The sequence below is a fragment of the Geotrypetes seraphini genome, chromosome 5 (assembly GCF_902459505.1).
Source record: "Geotrypetes seraphini chromosome 5, aGeoSer1.1, whole genome shotgun sequence".
NCBI lineage: Eukaryota > Metazoa > Chordata > Amphibia > Gymnophiona > Dermophiidae > Geotrypetes > Geotrypetes seraphini.
In genome coordinates, this window is record NC_047088.1 from 86,293,641 (window position 1) to 86,315,247 (window position 21,607).

Consider the following 21,607-nt stretch of genomic DNA (forward strand, 5'->3'; position numbering starts at 1 on the left):
TTTTAAGGGCAGGCTCTTCTGTCCCTCCCTAGCTACCGTGGCTTTGATAGTCACCTAGCGTATGGAACCCGGAAGGGACGTAACAGTGTGGAAGATTAGGTTTATACCTTTGATAATATTCTAATCTTCCATAATACGGAGACAGGGTTCCTGCAGGAAAGAGCCTGAAGCTCTGAAATACGCCATGCCAAGATAATGGTGACCAGAAAAAAAGTCTTGATCATTAGGACCAGAAAAGAAGCATCTTTCAGCGGTTCGAAAGGGGCCTCTCCAAGGCCCTGCAAAACAATAAGAGTCCATGAAGGGAAAGGAAGACGCAAGGGAGCACGCAAACAAAGTGCCCCCTCCCTCATAAACCTAGTCACATCAGGATGAGCAGTAAGCGAACTAGTGCCTTTGTGCGCTTGAAAAAACGAAAGGCCTGCCACCTGAACTTTCAGGGAGGCCACTACCAGACTTTTACCTAAGGGCATCAAATCACTCTTCTTGAAGTTGATAATCCACCCCAATGCCTGCAACTGAGACACTACCATCTCCACTGCATTTTCACACTTCAAATGAGGCAGAGACCGGATCAAACAGCTGTTCCAGGAAGGGTGGACTTGGACCCCCTGCTGGCACAACTATCATTACTTTGATGAAAGTGTCGTTGTGAGGCCAAAGGGCAGAGCTGTGAACTGGAAATGCTGTTGCAGAACATGGAAACACAGAAACCTGCAATGCTCCGGGTAGATTGTAATATGGAGGAAAACCTCTGTGATCCAAGGACAATAGAAACTCTCATTGAGAGACAGCAGGTATCATCGTGAACTCCACTGCCATTTGGGAAAAAGAGGACACATTGGACAGAGGACGCATTGCACAGACCAGAATGACAGACACATGCCATAAAGGAAGCTGCCACTGTCGCTTGACTACCTGAAGATGCCTCTAGAAAAGAATGTTTTGTCACATAAAATCTACCCTGCGATCCTGAGAGTCCTTAAACCACACTCCCCCATTACTAGGGAGGGCTGTGTGCTGGATAACCAGGACACAGTGGAAACTACCTCAGGCTGTTCAAAACCTGCTGAAAATCAGAATCCAGGTGATAAAGCGTAGACACAGCTGCCGAAAATCAGGATCCAGGTGATAAAGCGTAGGCATATCTTTAGAAGGTTGGAAAGAGCTTTCTGGGGTATCACACTGTTCTGAAACCAGACAAAGGAGTTGTGGACTGAATGGAGAAAAAAAGGCACAGGAGAAAAGTCCAGGACCAAGACCTGAGACATGAAAGGTGGAGAATCAAAATGGAGCTCTTTCAGAACATCATCCGTAAAGAGGTGGACAGAAGCCTGCTTAAAAATCTGTGAAGAAGGGTCAGCATCCAAATCCAGATGCTCAGAGCGGCCGAGACCAGTCTGAGCAAAGCATCAGCCAGATCCAAAATAAAGACAGTGACAGGAGACAGAGGAATCATAATAACCTCATGGCAACTACTGCAATCGAGGTCTGGCATAGCCAGACAGCACAGTTACTTACCGTAACAGGTGTTATCCAGGGACAGCAGGCAGATATTCTTGACTGATGGGTGACGGCACCGACGGAGCCCCGGTACGGACAATTTTAGAGTGATTGCACTCTAAGAACTTTAGAAAGTTCTAGCTAGGCCGCACCGCGCATGCGCGAGTGCCTTCCGCCCGACGGAGGCGCGTGGTCCCCAGTTAGGATAAGCCAGCTAAGAAGCCAACCCGGGGAGGTGGGAGGGACGCAAGAATATCTGCCTGCTGTCCCTGGATAACACCTGTTACGGTAAGTAACTGTGCTTTATCCCAGGACAAGCAGGCAGCATATTCTTGACTGATGGGTGACCTCCAAGCTAACAAAAAGAGGGATGGATTGAAGGTTGGCCATTAGGAAAACAAATTTTGTAAAACAGATTGGCCGAAGTGTCCATCCCGTCTGGAGAATGCATCCAGACAATAGTGAGATGTAAAAGTATGAACTGAGGACCAAGTAGCAGCCTTGCAGATTTCCTCAATGGAAGTGGAACGGAGGAAAGCTACAGACGCTGCCATAGCTCTAATTTTGTGGCTCGTGACAGAACCTTCCAGTGTCAGGCCCGACTGAGCATAACAGAATGAAACGCAAGCAGCAAGCCAATTGGACAGGGTGCGTTTAGATACAGGATGACCCAACTTGTTAGGATCAAAGGACAAAAACAGTTGAGGAGATGATCTGTGAGGTTTGGTGCGTTCAAGATAGTAAGCCAGAGCACGTTTACAATCCAAGGTATGCAAAGCCTGTTCACCTGGATTAGAATGAGGCTTTGGGAAAAAAACAGGTAGGACGATGGATTGGTTAAGATGAAACTCAGACACAACCTTAGGAAGGAATTTTGGATGTGTACGGAGGACGACCTTATCATGGTGAAAAACAGTGAAAGGTGGATCAGCCACCAGTGCATGGAGCTCACTGACCCTCCTGGCAGAAGTGAGAGCTATAAGAAAGACTACTTTCCAAGTTAGAAATTTAAAATGCGCTGTGGCCAAAGGCTCGAAAGGAGGTTTCATTAACGCAGAAAGAACCACATTAAGATCCCATACAACAGGAGGGGCCCTGAGAGGTGGCTTCACATTGAAAAGGCCCTTCATGAACCTAGAAACCAAGGGATGAGCTGAGAGGGGTTTTCCATGAATCGGCTCATGAAAAGCTGCAATAGCACTAAGGTGAACTCTTATCGAAGAGGATTTAAGACCAGAGTCAGATAAGGACAGAAGATAGTCTAACACCAGTCCTACTGCTATAGACATGGGATTATGGTGATGCAAGAGGCACCAGGAAGAAAACCGAGACCACTTTTGTTGGTAACATTGAAGAGTAGCCGGTTTTCTGGAGGCATCAATAATAGAATGGACAGGCTTAGAAAGGAGAGAGTGAGCCGAAGTCAGCCCGAGAGATACCAAGCTGTCAGGTGCAGAGACTGTAAGCTGGGATGAAGTAGAGTTTGCTGATGCTGTGTAAGTAGTGAAGGAAACAGTGGAAGAGGTATGGGTTCCCTGGAACTGAGTTGAAGGGAGAACCAATGCTGTCTGGGCCACCGTGGAGCGATGAGAATCATGGTGGCTCTTTCCTTCTTGAGTTTGAATAATGTGCGCAGCATGAGCGGAAGAGGAGGAAATGCATAAAGGAAGAGATTGGTCCAATCCAGGAGAAATGCATTGGGTTCCAGAAGGTAAGGAGAGTAAAGTCTGGAGCAAAACAGGGGCAGTTGATGGTTGTGGGGAGCTGCAAAAAGATCCACTTGAGGTGTGCCCCATTGAGAAAAAATGGACTGGAGGGTCAAGGGATCGAGAGTCCATTTGTGAGGTTGAAGAATTCTGCTGAGATTGTCTGCTAAGCAATTCTGTTCCCCTTGGATGTAGACCGCCTTCAGGAATAAGTGACGAGCAGTCGCCCAGGTCCAAATCCTTTGAGCTTCCTGACACAAGAGACGGGATCCCGTCCCTCCCTGTTTGTTGATGTAGTACATTGCAACTTGGTTGTCTGTGCAAATGAGTAGTACCTGAGGAAAAAGAAGATGCTGAAAAGCCTTGAGGGCGTAAAACATCGCTCGGAGTTCCAGGAAATTGGTGTTTCTTTTCCTGGGTAGTCCAAAACCCCTGAGTTTGGAACTCGTTCAAGTGAGCTCCCCATGCATAGGGGGAGGAATCCGTGGTGATGACCAGTTGATGAGGAGGTAGATGGAACAGCAGACCTCTGGATAGATTTGAAGATGTCAACCACCAAAGAAGCGACTGCCGAAGAGACGAGGTCACAGATATGAGTTGTGAACAAGGATCCGTCGCTTGGGACCACTGGTTCGCTAAGGTCCATTGAGGAGTACGTAGGTGGAGACGTGCGAAGGGGGTGACATGCACTGTGGAGGCCATGTGCCCCAAGAGCACCATCATGTGATTTGCAGAGATGGACGTTTGCTGCAACACCCGTTGACAGAGATGAAGAATGTTGTGAAGGCGATTTGTTGGAAGAAATGCCCTCATCTGAAGTGTGTCCAGAATGGCTCCAATGAATTGAAGTCGCTGAATTGGAATTAGATGCGACTTGGGTAGATTGATTTTGAATCCTAACAGTTGAAGGAAGAGAATGGTCTGATTGGTGGCAAGTTGAACGGCCTGAGGAGAATAAGCCTTGATCAGCCAGTCGTCCAGATAAGGGAAGACTTGAAAATTGTGAGAGTGGAGATAAGCCGCGACCACAATCAGACATTTGGTGAATACCCTGGGAGAGGAGGCTAGACCGAAGGGTAACACCTTGTACTGGTAATGATGCTGGTTGACGAGGAAGCGTAGATATTGCCTGGACGTTAGATGGATAGGAATGTGAGTGTACGCCTCCTTGAGATCGAGAGAGCATAGCCAGTCGCCCTGAGAGAGAAGAGGATATAGGGTTGCAAGAGATAACATTTTGAACTTCTCCTTGACCAGACACTTGTTGAGATCTCTGAGATCTAATATTGGTCTGAGGTCTCCGGTCTTTTTGGGTACTAGAAAGTACCGGGAGTAAAATCCCTGGCCTCGCTGGTCTAGAGGAACTGGTTCGATGGCATTGAGAAGAAGGAGGGAGTGAACCTCCTGAGCCAGTAGGAGGGACTGAGAGTGGGTGGAAGCAGACTCTTTTGGTAGGCCTAATGGTGGAGGAGTCTGGAAGTTTAGGGAGTAGCCGTGGGCTATGATTGAAAGAACCCACTGGTCGGAGGTGATTACTTCCCAGCGAGAGAGAAAAATTCGAAGTCGACCTCCTATGGGCTGAGGAAGAGAACAGGAGGGAGGAAGACTGGCAATGCCTTGGAGAAGAGAGTCAAAAGGGCTGTGTCGGCTTAGGTTGAGGAGCAGGTTTAACGTTAGGCTGTTGCTGTTGCTGCTGACGAGCCTGTTGGTGCTGTTGGCGTTGCCTCCGAGGTTGGGGAGGATGAGGCTGAGCTGGCCGAGCCGAAAATCTCCTCTGATACGAAGATTGTTGTCTAAATGGACGAGGAGGAGGAGGTTTCTTCTTGTTTTTTAACAAGGTGTCCCACCTAGTTTCATGGGCAGATAGCTTTTGGGTGGTGGTATCCATGGATTCCCCAAACAGCTCATCCCCTAAGCAGGGCGCATTGGCAAGTCGGTCCTGGTGGTTCACATCCAGGTCTGAGACTCGGAGCCATGCCAACCTTCTCATTGCCACAGACATAGCAGTGGCCCGTGATGTCAGTTCAAAAGTATCATAAATTGAACGGACCATAAACTTTCTGAGTTGCAAAAGGCTAGAGGTGCATTGCTGAAAAGCAGGAAGTTTACGGTCCGGAATATACTTTTGAAAAGAGGTCACCTGTTGGATGAGATGTTTGAGGTAAAAAGAGAAGTGAAACGCGTAGTTACCTGAACGGTTGGCCAACATCGCATTTTGGTAAAGGCTTTTCCCAAATTTATCCATGGCCTTGCCCTCTCTGCCAGGAGGGACAGAGGCTTAAACACTAGCTCCCGTAGATTTCTTCAGGGTCGATTCAACCAGCAGAGACTCATGGGGAAGTTGGTGTTTGTCAAACCCTGGAATAGGAATCACTTTATAAAGAGATTCTAGTTTTCTCGGGGCTCCTGGTATTGTCAAAGGAGTTTCCAAATTTTTATAGAAAATTTCCCTCAAGATGTCATGGAGGGGCAACTTTAAAAACTCTTTAGGAGGTTGGTCAAAATCCAAAGCATCGAGAAATGCTAGAGGAATAGAAAGAGTGTCTGACATCTCCTTTAAGAATTTGGTGAAGGAGGAGTACTCTGGTTTAGTAGCAGGATCCTGCACCGATGGATCATCCTCATCAGACGAATAATCTTCCTCGGTACCGAGGGGATCATCAGAGTCGTCCCACAAGTCAGGGTCCCGTATTGATTGAAGATGGCTCTGAGAGAGTGGAGTGGATGTCTCGGTATGTTTGGTCTTGCGTACCGATTTCCCCGAACGGGTCGATACGGTACCTGGTGATTGCACAGCGGTACGGGTTTCAGAGACCGGTACCAGATCAGAAGCTGAGGGAACAGTGCGTCGATGAGACTTTGGTTCTGCTGATAGAATAGGCATGGATAAAGATTTCTGCGGTGCCGATAATGCCGATGCCGATAATAGAGGCTGATCGACAATCGGCACCGAAGTCTCAGTAGGTACCGACACTGGAAGGCTCGGAGTCAATAGAGCCGGGAGCAATTGTTGCAGTTGCTCCTTAAGTTGGACCTGAAGGATAGAGGCAATACGCTCATCCAACGTTGGTCCCGATGGCACCGGTACCGCTTTTTTCTTGCTCGGTACCTGCGGTGCAGCTCGACGCTCGGGTGAAGTCGATGCCGATGATGAGGCAGTAACTTCAATGGGAGTGGAGCGCTTACGGGGCCGGCGCGCAGTCTGCAGGACTTGGCTCACTGCTTGCTCGACTGGCGGCCCGAGGACAGTAGGGGAAGGCTTCTTAGCCGGCTTACCTACTGATTGCGACACCGGAGATGTAGTTTGCGGTGCCGAAACTATCGGTGTCGGTTTGGAGGAAGTTGCTGACGTCGATACCGGAGGAACTTCCATAGCGGTACCGAACAGGATCCACTGTTGTATTTGCCGGTTTTTCAAAGTTCTCTTTTGAAGAGAATTACAGCGGGTGCAGGTTTCAGCCCTGTGGTCCAGACCCAGACACTGTAGGCACCACTTGTGCGGGTCGGAAAGAGATATAGGGCGCGCACACCGCTGGCACTTTTTAAAACCCGGTGATGGGGGCATGAATGGAAAAACGGCTGTAGCAAAATCGAAGCCCGAGGCTTCGATGGGGCCGATCGCAAAAAAACGAAAATAAAGTGTTTGTTGTTTTTTTTTTAACACGAACAAAATAAAATAAGGAAAAGAAAAAAATTCTCGAAGAGAATAAACGCGCGAGCAGGAAGGCGAAAAACTGTGAAAAAAATTTCCAACAGCCGTTGGAAACACGCGTGTTCTTAGCTCCGCGGAAACTAAGAAACTGGGGACCGCGCGCCTCCGTCGGGCGGGATGGCACTCGCGCACGCGCAGTGCGGCCTAGCTAGAACTTTCTAAAGTTCTTAGAGTGCAATCACTCTAAAATTGTCCGTACCGGGGCTCCGTCGGTGTCGTCACCCATCAGTCAAGAATATCTGCCTGCTTGTCCTGAGATAAAAGAGGGCTCCCGAACAGGAAGCTTCACCACAAGTTCAACAGACCGAAAAGCTCCAACGCGCCCACCAGCTGCATCAAACGAGTGGTGTCTAAGGAATACGCCTTTCATAGGAGCTGAATAAAATCTGGTGACAAGGCTGACTCTGCAACAATGGCAGGGCTCCGTTGAGGTACATGCTTCGTGCCAAGAGTCCCTAGACTCGAAACGTATGCGTTTTGCACCAGACTCCAGGACAGCCTCTGGGAAAGAATTTCTTTGGAAGACCTGGACCCAGGCCGCCTCCCTAGCCTAAGATTATACTTGGAGGTGGCGAAGTCCGAAGCTCCTGACTACGACACGCGGTACACAATTGCTGATCCGGTGCTAATCTGGCGCAATCAATGACATGTTCAACAGATTAGGGGCTGGGGAGTCCATCCCAAACAATTTTGTGTCAAAGAGGGTTTTTTGAGGCAGAAATAAAAGTTAGGAAAAAAGAACGATTTTAAAATACAAGATGGTCGCTGTCACAAATTTGCGCCAAAAATGGCAAAAATATATAAAAAACTAAAATTAAAAAAAAGAGCGATTTGAGGTCTGGGGAGGTGAGGGACCTGAATCGTACCCTCATAAACTGTGAAAAATGACTTTAAAATCGTCTTACAAGCCACCCCCGACGTTCCCATAGGAGATAATGGAGGTTTACTCACAGTTATGCAGTGTCAGGAAAAGGATTTTCTGCCTCAGAAACAGTGCCAAATGGCTCCAGACTTGAGATCTTTGGACTGCCAGCTGGCCAGACACCAACTATGACCTCCACCCCATGGATCCTTGTCCACGTGGTTGGGGGCGAGAAAGGCAGCCTGCGCCTTGAAACCCAGGTGGGTTTCGCTCCAGATGCATATAGCCTGCGCTTGAAACCAATCACAAGGTCACCGGCAAGCAGACATCCAGGGGAAGGGACCCCAAGTCTATAGATGGTGGCACATAGCAGGCTGGCTCCACAGATCCACCAGAGTTTCTCTGTGAAGCAGCAGTCTGGCACCACGGGACTGTGTCCTTTCCTCCAACAGGGGGCCACTGGGAAGAGGTCTCAAGGCACTGAAGCCACTGAGAAATGAACTTTAAGCGAAAAAATAAGAAATAGAAGCAAAGCCACTGCAAAAGACTTCAGCACAGACTGCTTGCAGAAATTGTAATATACCTTCAACATCAACTGGGCACAAAACAACAATAAACCCGAACCCCACAAAATCTCCTTCAAAACTCGCCAAAAAATCGAGCCCTCCAAATTCTGGGACAAAGTAGACCCTGAAATCGGTTCCACAGACCCTAAAGAATTCATATGCTATTGGCGTAACTTAAGCGAAACAACACTGAATGAGCTAGCTCCAGTAAAATCAAAAAACAGAATCTGTAGGCCATCCGACAAATGGTTCAACACCGAACTTCTACAACTAAAAAGGCACTGCAGACATCTCGAAAGAGCCTGGAAAAAACAGAACCAAGAACAAACCAAAGTAGCATGGAGAAGCCTAATCAAACAATACAAGCTCAAATTCAAGGAAAAACGAAAAGCCTACTACTCCAAACTAGTTGGCACCGAAGCCCCTGACACTAAAATACTCTTCAAACTAGTAAAGAACCTCACTAATACCAAACCACTCCTAGCCACTCAAGGAAACCACCCACCAACAGCCTCCCAACTAACAGACCACTATAAACGCAAGATCACCACAACCAGATCCACCTTCAATAACTCACTAACCCATCTCGATGAGATAATAAAAAACCCTACAATAGAAGAAGCCACAGCAGCCGACAGGACCTGGATCAACTTCCCACCAGTTCAATGGACTGACATGGATCGACTCTACAAAAAATACAGCAAAGCATCATGCGATCTGAATAACTGTCCCTCATATCTCCTAGCAAACGCTACCCCTAAATTTAGAGCTAGCCTCATGCAATGGATACAAACTACATATCCCTCATATCTCCTAGCAAACGCAACCCCTAAATTTAGAGCTAGCCTTATGCAATGGATACAAACTACACTCACGGAAGGTCAATTCCCACCAGAACTTGGTGAGATTATAATCACCCCACTATTGAAAGAGCTCAAAGGCCTAATAGACAACCCCTCCAACTATAGACCCATCGCCTCAATCTCATTATATGTTAAACTAATAGAAGGTCTAGTTGCACAATACCTCACCAACTACCTTGAAGACCATAACATACTCCACCCCTCTCAATCAGGATTCAGACACTACTAGCAACTCTACTAGATACAGCCCGACAGCATCTTAGTAAAGGAAGAAGGATGTTGATAATCCAACTCAATCTCTCTGCTGCATTCGACCTAGTAGATCACACCATACTACTTCAGATACTAGACGCCATAGGGATCTCAGGTGGGGTATACAACTGGTTCCAAGGATTACTTAAAACAAGATCATACAGAGTAAAATCAAACGATCTTAAATCAGACCCCTGCTCTAACCCCTGTGGAGTACCACAAGGCTCACCATTGTCGCCCATGCTCTTCAACCTCTTCATATCCTCCCTCGGTACCACTCTAGATACTTTAAATGTAACATCATTCAGCTACGCAGATGACATAACCATACTCCTCCCCTTCGACACCCAAGACTCCACCTCAACAGGCAACCTGAAAACAACACTAGAAGCAGTGGAAAATGGATGTTAGACCACAAACTAAAGCTAAACTCAGACAAAACAAAATTTCTACTACTTGAAAAGGACAAAACCCCATCCATAACAGAATTAGAAATAAATGTCACCAAATACCCCATACAGTCTTCTTTAAAAATCCTTGGAGTATCAATAGATCAGGGGTGCCCAACACGTCGATCGCGATCGACCGGTCGATCGGGAAGGCAACGCCAGTCGATCTCGTGTTGCCGTTCCAATCGGCCGGTCGATCAGCCTTCCTCTCCCCAAGGTTCCCCACGCACACTCATTCTTGCTGCGCCCTTCCTGCCCGACTGCCAGAACCCGTCTTCCGACTGGGGGATGAAGTCACTTCCTTCGGGAGAAGGCGGGAGGGAGGTCTAGGGAAGTCACGACCCTTGAGAGCTGAGCGCCGGCTGCCCCTGGCGGAATTGACAAGCCAGACTGGAGAAAGGCGGTCGGGAGCAGGAGGTGCTCTGCCCAAAAATGCCGGAGCTGCTGCTGCTGCTCTGACGTCTTGAGCCTGAAAATGGGAAGTTGAGTGTCGTGCTAAAAAGAGACTGGAACGGCTCTCAAGGAAGACTGGCTTTTTTTCTTTTCTTTTCCTCGGCCCTGGGGATCCAGAGATTTGGGCCTGCAGAAGCCTAACGCTGACCAGCATTCCTCTCCCCGACATCAATTCTTACATCGGAGAGGAATTTCTGGGCCAGCCAATCGCTGCCTGGCTGGCCTGGAACTTCCTCTCCGACATCAGAATTGAAGGGGAGCAGAATGCTGGTCAGTGCAAGGCTTCTGCATGCAGAGCTTGGGGGGCGGTGGCTTGGAGGCCTGTTCCCCGGTGGCGACGGCAAACCTAGTGGCTTGGGGAGGGCAGGGAGAAAGAAACAAAGGGGGCAAGCAGGGAGACAGAAAGAAAGTGGGCATGGAGAGAGAGAGAGAAAGAAAGAACAGGAGGCAGGGAGAAAGAGGGAAAAAGTTGGGGGAGAGAATGAGGTATGGAAGAGAGAAAGCATATAGGAGGCTGAAAGAAGGAGTGGGCTGAAATCAGAAGATGTCAGAAGAAGTGCAGCCAGAGTGAAGTGAGAAGAAGTCAGAAGAAGAAAGTGCAACCAGAGAGACTAATGAAATCATCAAACAAAAGTAGGAAAAATGATTTTATTTTCAATTTAGTGATCAAAATGTGTCTGTTTTGAGAATTTATATCTGCTGTCTATATTTTGCACTATGGCTCCCTTTTACTAAACCACAATAGCGGTTTTTAGCGCAGGGAGCCTATGAGCGTCGAGAGCAGCGTGGGGCATTCAGCGCAACTCCCTGCGCTAAAACCGCTATTGTGGTTTAGTAAAAGGGAGGGGCTATATTTGTCTATTTTTGTATGGTTGTTATTGAGATGACATTGCATAGAGTCATCTGCCTTGACCTCTTTGAAAAAAACCCGGAATATGAATGATAATTAACATTTTCTCTGCCTTTCAGTGTGCTTTGTGGGGTTTTAAAAATTTTTTTTATTGTTGGTAGATCATTTTGACTTGGTCATTTTAAAAGTAGCTCGCAAGCCCAAAAAGTGTGGGCACCCCTGCAATAGATAGATGCTGCACAATGCAGGTCCAAATCAACAAAACTACTCAAAAAGCATTTTTCACCATGCGCAACCTACGGAAAATAAGAAAATTCTTCGACAAAGAGCAATACAGGATCATAGTCCAATCCCTTGTCCTAGGACTACTGCAATATCCTCTACCTACCATGCCCCACAAATTTGATAAAACAACTACAGACCATTCAAAATACAGCCCTCAGACTGATCTACTTACTTGGAAAATTTGACCATATTACCAATGCCTACCTAGACTCATACTGGCTACCGATACGAGCTCGAATTCAATTTAAATTTTACTGTCTATTATTCAAAGCAATAAACGGAATTGCACCTACCTACCTACACAACCGCCTAAATCGAAACCTCACATCCAGACTAAGGAGAACCCAGACCCCATTCTCCTACCCACCACTCAAGGGTACTCAGCGCAAGAAGATGTATGACGGCCTCCTAGCGACGCAGGCAGCGAAATTGGACCCATCTATTTCCAACCTGCTGACAGCAACAAGTGACTTTAAATCATTTCGAAAAGAACTCAAAACTCTGCTATTCAAAAAATCTATAGAGTTCTCTTAACCTACAGAGTTCTCCTCACCTTCACTGCAATCTCCCCGTTGTCTTCCTACCACTCTTGTAATTTCTCCTCAATAACTCAATCATGTAACCAGCCCCTAAACTGCAACTTCCCTAAATTAAATCCTCTTATTTCTATCTATCCTCAATTGCTCCTCAAAGCCTCTACTATGTAACTAACCCTAAATTGTAACTTCCTGGAAATGTCCAGCCATATTCTAATGTAATCTGCTTAGAACTGCAAGGTACAGGCGGAATAGAAGTCAATAATGTAATGTAATATGTTTACTAGCTCTCAGGCTAAGGGGCTGGAGTATATGCTCAGAAAAGTTGTGGATTTCAGCAACTCCCAGAATGCGAGTTGGGATTGGACACATAGCTTATGGAATCTAGAAGGGACATAACAGAATATTCCAACATCTGAGTTATTACAACACAATGTGCATACAATGAAGTCAGCACATGGATATCTCTAAATTTATCATAGATATTCTGAAAACCCAACTGGCTAGGGGGCACCCCCAGATCAGTTTTGGTAGCCACTAATTTAAAGAGGAATTAACTGTTATTCTGCATAGTTTAAAATAGGAGGGCCCCTAATGAGGTTCAGAAATGGAGAGATTAAAAAATGGAATGGCAAAGATGTCATTTTTGGGATTTACTGCTATGCACCAACATGTACAGGTTTGTAGTAGTGTACATATGTTATGTTGGGGATGACAGAGATGAGGTCTGGCTTGAAGTGACAATACTTATAACAATCTGTGGGAGTAAAGGGAGAATCATACCTAATTATACGAGTATGTACTTATCAAGAATCAGCCAAAGCACTACGCATTAAAATAAAAGGTATGTTATTGCTGGTCCTGGAACCTCAGAGGCTCAAGGATTTTTTTTAAGGTTCTCTAGCTTCCAGGGGTGGGGAATGTCATTATGGGGAATGTTCTTCTGCCACCTGGCAAGTGGGGGAAGAATTGTTTTTCCTATAATAGAAAGCGCTCTACCAGGAGCTGCACATTAGGGGCAAAAAGAATCACCTTCTAACAACATGCCATCATGTTAAACATCTGCTCTCTGCCAGCAAGAGAAACCAGAAATGGAAGATGACTATGAAAATCTAATTGTACAAGGTATGTAAGTCCATAAAACAGTAGACATTGTTGAATTTTCAAATCAGCACAGTTAACACAAAAGCTGTTTGAAAATCTGTTTACTTAGAAACCCTACTAAAAACTGATCTCAAAGAGTTTTTATATTGGGGATAAAATTAATTATGTGTTGTGACTTTTTTCAATTCCATTTTTGTTTCTAGCTTGGCAGTTTTCTCCCACTCTTTTGAACAAACGATACCAGCATCTACTTGCACTAAACTGTCAAGAGCCTTTATTCAAAGCCACTCTCCATTTTCAACTATCTTCCAGCTCCCTTTCAAATCAAGATAGCATACCCTATAATTCTGGCAATTAAGGTGAATCACTGTGTGATCATGAGGACAGTTATCAGTCACATCCTCAATTTCTTTATATTTTTAAAGCACTTTCAAACAGAAGGGCAACAGAGACCCTGCTCTTCTGCAAGTCACCTGTAGTGGGACTGCAATCATCTTCTCTTCTGTCTGTTTCATCGACATCATTATCATCACTGGAATCTGGTGGCTCCAATTCCTTGATCCACAAGGACATGTCAGGATTGAAAACTGGCTCACCTGACAAGAAAAAAAATGGGTTTCAAATCATCTAGCTGGAATTTCTCTTTTAGGTCTCCAAAATTTTTTGTGGATCCCTACACAGTCAATAAATGATCCACTATTGTTAAATAAATCTAATTTCTCCCACCAATTAAATGTAACATACTCTAAACTTGCCTTGAAACCTTTATTATGTCATATCAGCATAATCTATAAAAAAATTTCTTCCCTTCCAAAGTACCTCCTCCCTACCAACTCTCAAATGTCATGTCAACCGCATAAAGGGGTTTTGTCTTGATGGTGCCATTATAAGATCTATTGGAATCCATATCCTATGCCACATTGGTACACCCTCCCACTAGGTCTAGTTCCATCTTCACTCATATCTTCTGGGGAGCATTTAAAATGCTGTGAAAAATAATATCTGGTTTACAAATAAAAAATATGTTCCTAAATCAATTTCACTGCTTTCTAATGATGCCTTAATAGTCACGGCATCACTGGAAAGCAGGTCTGAAATCTGGCTCATGATCTTCTGTCTGCGTGGTTTAGGAAGAAAAACTTGCCCTTTTGCCGTGACAAAACAGACTTCCAGATACTCCAGGGATTGTGTCAGCACCAAGTAACTTTTCTGGAAATTCACAATTCAACCCAGGTACTGTAGCAACTGGATTACACTTGCCACTGCACTGTATCTTTCCTTCTGGGAAGGTAAACGTCTTCATCCTCTGCAGGATTACGATGTAGCCTGGTGAGGCAAGCGCAAGTCACAAAGGAGACTACTGCTGTTGCCTTAATTTCCAAAGCCAAGGCTTCAAATTGTCTTTGAAGCACCATATCCACCCTGCAAATCCTTCGGGATTTGGAAGTTATTTCCCCCAGGTACATTTCACCCCCAGAATATTCACTCCCCAGGATGTTTTGCCTCTCCACATTTTGCACATGGGTATTTTTTTGGCGCTCCCAGGATAACATTCGTTATGTTCCAGATTTTTTTCCAGGTTGTCTCAAGTTTAGAGGGGCCCTGTCAATGTGCTCACAATTCAATAGGCTAGGATTGCAACTGTCATGATTTTTTCAGGATTTTAAAAAATTGTACATTTACCTGTCTCAAGCCACAAGGATGGATAAGTGTGTTGGGGTGTATGTCCAGTCATGGAGAGCGATGTTCCCAGGAGAAAATCCTCAGGGAAAGGCAATACCAGAAAACAACATGGGTGTGAGGGTAGTCCCCTAACCACTTTGTAAAGTTAGGGTGAGTAAGGAAGGCCCTGCCAGTGGGAGATAGTAGGTGACAGGGAAGGCTACATGGGATGTGGCAGGGGTGGGCTATCCCTCAAACCACATGTGACAGGGGAGGAAAACATTTGGGGGTGTAACTTACCAGGGGCCAAATGTAGGAGGCAAACTGTATGTCTGTTGCGGTGTGTGTGTGTGTGTAAAACTTCCTATAATGGTATTCTTCAAATCACCCCTCATTCACTAGGAAGGGAAGTATGCTTAGTAACCTGAGCCACTGCAAATTCACTTTTAGCTTGAACCAAACAGCAGTTGAAATTCGTAATGTCAGGATGTGTGGAAAAAATGTGGTCTGAATCTTAGAGTTGTTCATAACTGTGCACTAAGGCATAGTGGTCTGAGGAGGCTTCCAGTTTCAATTCTCTTAGAGAGACAGGAATGATCTCCAGTAAGGTTGTCTGTTGAAAAAGCAGCAATACGCTGGGGTTTTCTACCTGGTCAAGGGCTATCTCCACCTCCTGACTGAAGGCTCCTACCTGAGACCCTGAATCTCCAAAAAAGAAAGTTTAATTCTTAGACAGTAAAAGCATAAATTCTGATTCCAATCTGCTCAGTCCTTTTCTGACTGGTTCTCTGATCCCTGAACAGGAACCTTCTTTAGGGGGAGAGCGTTTTAAGAGGACAAACCCCTTGCGAAGCCTCCAGAGCACTCTCAGATGGCGCTGCAGGACCCCAAACAGCTCACAAAAGCTCTCCACATAAGACTAAGAAATATAGGATAAACCTGGAGCAGAGGGACCAAAGGACCTCTTCAAGGATTCTGAAGGTATGTCCTTGGGTTCATGGCATCCACACATCTGCATTTCGCCAATTCCCCATCCAAAGGCTCTGAAAGGGATTTTCTCCCAGGAAAAGAATCCATCAGCAAATCCCCAGCCTTAAAGGAGGCATAATGTAAATGACATCCTTCTTAAAGGAGAACATCACTCTGGTGAAGTAGGAGGCAATCCTGTAGCTAGAACCTGCCCACCAGGGGATGCAATGTCCTTTTGTACTGAGGATGTGTCTCCATGTGTCTCCAGGGGCTTCTGCTCAGGAGAGAAGGGTTAAAATGGCAGTTATTGTGGAGATTCAATCATTAGGCATGTAGTTAGCTGGGTGCTGGTAGACATGAGGATCCTGAAGAAAGTCAGAGCATGATGGTAAAACGTTAGTTCTACCTACTGTGAAGCACAGTTACTTACCGTAACAGGTGTTATCCAGGGACAGCAGGCAGATATTCTTGACTGATGGGTGACGGCACCGACGGAGCCCCGGTACGGACAATTTTAGAGTGATTGCACTCTAAGAACTTGGAAAGTTTCTGGTAGGCCGCACCGCGCACGCGCGAGTGCCTTCCCCGCCCGACAGAGGCGCGCGGTCCCCAGTTAGGATAAGCCAGCTAAGAAGCCACCCCGGGGAGGTGGGAGGGACGCAAGAATATCTGCCTGCTGTCCCTGGATAACACCTGTTACAGTAAGTAACTGTGCTTTATCCCAGGACAAGCAGGCAGCATATTCTTGACTGATGGGTGACCTCCAAGCTAACAAAAAGAGGGATGGAGGGAAGGTTGGCCATTAGGAAAACAAATTTTGCAAAACAGATTGGCCGAAGTGTCCATCCCGTCTGGAGAATGCATCCAGACAATAATGAGATGTAAAAGTATGAACTGAGGACCAAGTAGCAGCCTTGCAGATTTCCTCAATAGGAGTGGAACGGAGGAAAGCTACAGATGCTGCCATCGCTCGGACTCTATGGGCCGTGACAGAACCTTCCAGTGTCAGTCCGGTCTGAGCATAACAGAATGAAATGCACGCTGCCAGCCAATTAGACAACGTACGTTTAGAAACAGGACGACCCAACTTATTCGGATCAAAGGACAGAAGAGTTGAGGAACTGATCTGTGGGGTTTCGTACGCTCTAGATAGTAAGCTAGAGCCCTTTTACAATCCAAAGTATGCAGAGCCTGTTTCCCCAGAATGAGAGTGAGGTTTCGGAAGAAGACAGGCAGAAACAATGGATTGGTTGAGATGGAATTCAGAGACAACCTTAGGGAGAAAACTTTGGATGTGTACGCAGAACACCTTGTCATGATGAAAGACCGTAAAAGGTGGATCTGCAACTAGTGCATGTAGCTCACTGACCCTCCTGGCAGAGGTAATAGCGATAAGGAAAAGTACCTTCCAAGTGAGAAACTTGAAAGGAGTGGTAGCTAAAGGTTCAAATGGAGGCTTCATTAAGGCGGAAAGAACCACATTGAGATCCCAGATAACAGGAGGGGCTTTAAGAGGTGGTTTCACATTGAAAAGACCTCGCATGAACCTGGACACCAGGGGATGAGCTGAGAGAAGTTTTCCATGAACCGGCTCATGGAAGGCAGCAATGGCACTGAGATGGACTCTGATGGAAGAAGACTTAAGGCCAGAGTCAGACAAAGAAAGCAAATAATCCAACAATGTCTCCACTGCCAGGGAAGTGGGATCAAGATGGTGAAGAAGACACCAGGAAGAAAATCTTGTCCCACTTCTGATGGTAACATTGCAGAGTGGCTGGTTTCCTGGAGGCATCTAGAATGGAACGAACGGGCTGAGACAAAAGAGTAACATGAGAAGTCAGCCGAGAGATACCAAGCTGTCAGATGTAGAGACTGGAGGTTGGGATGTAGAAGGGTCTCCTGATGCTGTGTAAGCAGAGAAGGAAACAGTGGAAGAAGAAAAGGTTCCCTGGAACTGAGTTGAAGTAGAAGGGAGAACCAATGTTGCCTGGGCCACCTCGGAGCAATCAGAATCATGGTGGCTCGTTCCCTCTGAGCTTGAAACAAGGTTCTCAACATGAGAGGCAGAGGAGGGAAAGCGTACAGGAACAGATTGGACAGTCTAGGAGAAATGCATCCGCTGCCAGACGGTGAGGAGAGGAGAGTCTGGAGCAGAATAGGGGCAGCTGGTGATTGTGAGGAGCTGCAAAGAGGTCTATCTGAGGAGTGGCCCATTGAGCGAAGATGGACTGTAGAGTGAAAGGATCGAGTGTCCACTCGTGAGGCTGGAGAATTCTGCTGAGCTTGTCCGCTAAGGAATTCTTTTCTCCCTGAATGTAGATAGCTTTCAGGAATAGATGGTGATTTATGGCCCAAGTCCAGATTCTTCTGGGCTTCCTGGCACAAGAGGCGAGAGCCCGTTCCACCCTGCTTGTTGATGTAGTACATCGCAACTTGATTGTCTGTGCACAGCAGGAGAACTTGAGGGAAGAGAAGATGTTGGAAGGCCTTGAGGGCATAAAACATCGCTCTGAGTTCCAGGAAATTGATGTGATGCTTCTTTTCCTGGGCTGTCCAAAGGCCTTGAGTTTGGAACTCGTTCAAATGAGCTCCCCAAGCATAAGGGGAGGCGTCGGTGGTGATGACTAGTTGATGAGGAGGTAGATGGGGCAGAAGACCTCTGGATAGATTTGAGGATATCAACCACCATTGTAGAGACTGACGAAGAGATGATGTGACAGATATGTGATGTGAGCAAGGATCCATCGCTTGGGACCACTGGGTAGCTAGGGTCCATTGAGGAGTGCGCAGGTGAAGACGTGCGAAGGGTGTGACATGAACTGTGGAGGCCATGTGACCCAAGAGTATCATCATTTGCTTGGCAGAGATGGAAAGTTGTAGAAGCACCTGCTGACACAGAGATTGAAGCGTTTGAAGACGGTTGGATGGCAGGAACGCTCTCATGAGGACTGTGTCCAAGACAGCTCCGATGAATTGAAGTCTCTGAGTGGGGATGAGATGAGATTTGGGTAGATTGATCTCGAACCCCAGAAGTTGAAGAAACATGATGGTTTGGTTGGTGGCCAGGAGAACAGTCTGAGATGAATTGGCCTTGATTAACCAGTCGTCCAGGTAAGGAAAGACCTGAAGGTGGTGAGATCGTAGAAAGGCAACCACCACAATCAGACATTTGGTGAACACTCTTGGAGAGGAGGCAAGACCGAAGGGCAGCACCTTGTATTGGTAATGACAACGATTGATCATGAAGCGTAGGTACTGTCTGGAGGCCAGATTGACCGGTATATGAGTGTATGCTTCTTTGAGATCGAGTGAACATAGCCAGTCGCCTTGATTGAGAAGAGGGTAAAGAGTGGCCAGAGAAAGCATTTTGAATTTCTCCTTGACCAAACATTTGTTTAGATCGCGAAGATCTAGTATGGGTCTTAGATCTCCTGTCTTTTTGGGGACTAGAAAATAACGGGAGTAGAATCCCTGCCCTCTCTGATCTAGAGGAACTTCCTCTATAGCGTTCAGAAGGAGGAGGGATTGAACCTCTTGAAGAAGGAGGGAAGACCGAGGAGTGTTGAAAGCAGACTCTCTTGGCAGACTTTGGACAGGAGGTGTCTGAAAGTTGAGAGAGTAGCCGTGGCGGATGATGTTGAGGACCCACAGGTCCGAGGTGATGATTTCCCAACGGCTTATGAAATGTATAAGGCGTCCTCCTATGGGCTGTGGAAGATGAGTAGAAGGAGGAAGATTGGCTATGTCCCCGAGAACCAAGTCAAAAGGGCTGAGTTGACTTTTGAGAAGGAGGAGGTTTCATTTGCTGTTGCTGCTGGGCAGGTCGAGCAGGTTGCCTCTGTTGCTGCCTCTGACGCCTGGGTTATTGCTGTGATTGAGGTAAGGGACGAGCCACAAACCTTCGTTGGTAGGCCGATTGTTGACGAAAAGGCCTAGAAGGTGGGGTCTTCTTTTTTGTCTTAAGGAGAGTATCCCATCGAGTCTCATGAGCTGAAAGTTTTTGAGTAGTAGAGTCCATGGATTCTCCGAACAGCTCATCCCCTAAGCAAGGTGCATTGGCCAGTCGATCTTGGTGATTGACATCGAGTTCGGACACTCTGAGCCAGGCCAGTCGTCACATAGCCACTGACATAGCCGTGGCTCTAGAGGTCAGCTCAAAAGTGTCATAGATTGATCTGACCATGAACTTGCGTAGTTGCAAGAGCGATGAAGAAGTTTGGCGAAAGGCTGATTTCTTACGGTCAGGGAGATATTTCTCAAAAGATGACAAACTTTGAATAAGATGCTTAAGATAAAAGGAAAAATGGAAAGCATAGTTTCCTGACCTGTTTGCTAGCATTGCATTTTGATACAGCCTTTTGCCAAACTTATCCATGGCCTTACCTTCCCTGCCAGGAGGGACAGAAGCATACACACTAGCCCCCGTGGATTTCTTTAAAGTAGACTCTACTAATAAAGACTCATGGGGGAGTTGAGGCTTGTCAAAGCCTGGAATTGGTATGACCTTATATAAGGAGTCCAGTTTACGGGGAGCTCCTGGAATGGTCAAGGGTGTTTCTAGATTTTTGTAAAATGTCTCTCTTAAAATGTCATGGAGAGGCAGCTTGAGAAATTCCCTTGGAGGCTGGTCAAAGTCAAGAGCATCTAAAAATGCCTTGGATTTTTTGGATTCAGCCTCCAAGGGAATAGATAAAGAGTCACACATCTCTTTAAGAAAAGAGGTGAAAGAAGTTGCATCAGGTTTGGAAGATGGATCAAAACCAGAAGGATCCTCGTCCCCTGATGAACACTCTCCCTCAGAGAGGAAAGGCTCTTCTGAATCACCCCACAGATCAGGGTCCCTCACCTGAAAACTGCGGTCTCGTGACTCCGGTGTGGAGGGTTCTAGGTGTCAAGTTTTATGAGTCGACTTACCAGACCTCTGTGAACCGGTACCGGGAGATGTTAAGGGTTGTGCCGGTGCCGATGTTTGAACAGCCTGGTGTCTCGGTTCCGGTGCCAAGATTGGCATTGATACCGAAGAAGTGATGTGCCCCGGTACCGACAAAGTGGATGCCGATAAAGGGGGCTGCTGCACCGTCGGTACCGGCGGCTCAGACCGGACCGGGACTGGAAGGCTCAGAGTCAAAAGAGCAGGGAGTAGCTGTTGGAGTTGTTCCTTTAGCTGGACCTGCAGGACTGCGGCAATGCGCTCGTCCAATGAAGGCACCGGTACCGCTTTTTTCTTCTGCGGTACCTTGGGTGCCGCTCTACACTCCGAAGAGGAACCCGATGTCGAGGGGCTCACCTCAATCGGAGCGGAGCGCTTCCGTGGGCGTCTCGTGGTCGGCAGGATTGGACTCGCTGCTACTGAGACCGGAGGACGCTCCAACGGGGAAGGCTTCTTAGCCGGCTTACCTGCGGGGTGCAACGCCGGCGCGGTATTGTGCGGTGTCAACGAAGTAGGTGCCGACTGAGATGGAGCCGATGTCGGTGCCGGTGGTGCGGAATCAGACATCTCGGCGCCGAACAATAACTGCTGCTGTATCTGGCGGTTTTTAAGTGTTCTCTTCTTTAAAGTCGCACAGCGGGAGCAGGTAGACGCTCCATGGTCAGGACCAAGACACTGCAGACACCAGTTGTGTGGGTCTGTCAGTGAAATTGGTCGAGCGCACCGCTGGCACTTTTTAAACCCGGGTTGAGGGGGCATGAAAGTGAAAACGGCTTCTGCCAAATCGAAGGCCGAGGCCTCGATGATGGCAATAGGCCCCGCCGGGGCTAACCGAAAACTGAAGAAAAAAATTAAGTTTTTTTTTTTTTTTTTTAAGAAAAGAAAAGAAACAACGGAAATAAAAT

The 21,607-nt window shown here is 46.8% G+C and overlaps 1 protein-coding gene across 4 annotated transcripts in view; it reads right to left on the reverse strand.

The window, feature by feature from the left end:
- LOC117361528 (zinc finger protein 436-like) overlaps window positions 1-21,607 on the reverse strand; it is a 96,908-nt gene that overhangs the window by 28,416 nt on the left and 46,885 nt on the right. For all 4 annotated transcript variants that reach the window (XM_033946993.1, XM_033946992.1, XM_033946994.1 and 1 more), the window contains one exon: window positions 13,615-13,737. In XM_033946993.1, coding sequence (XP_033802884.1) covers window positions 13,615-13,737 — 123 coding nt within the window. The remainder of the gene's footprint in view (window positions 1-13,614; window positions 13,738-21,607) is intronic.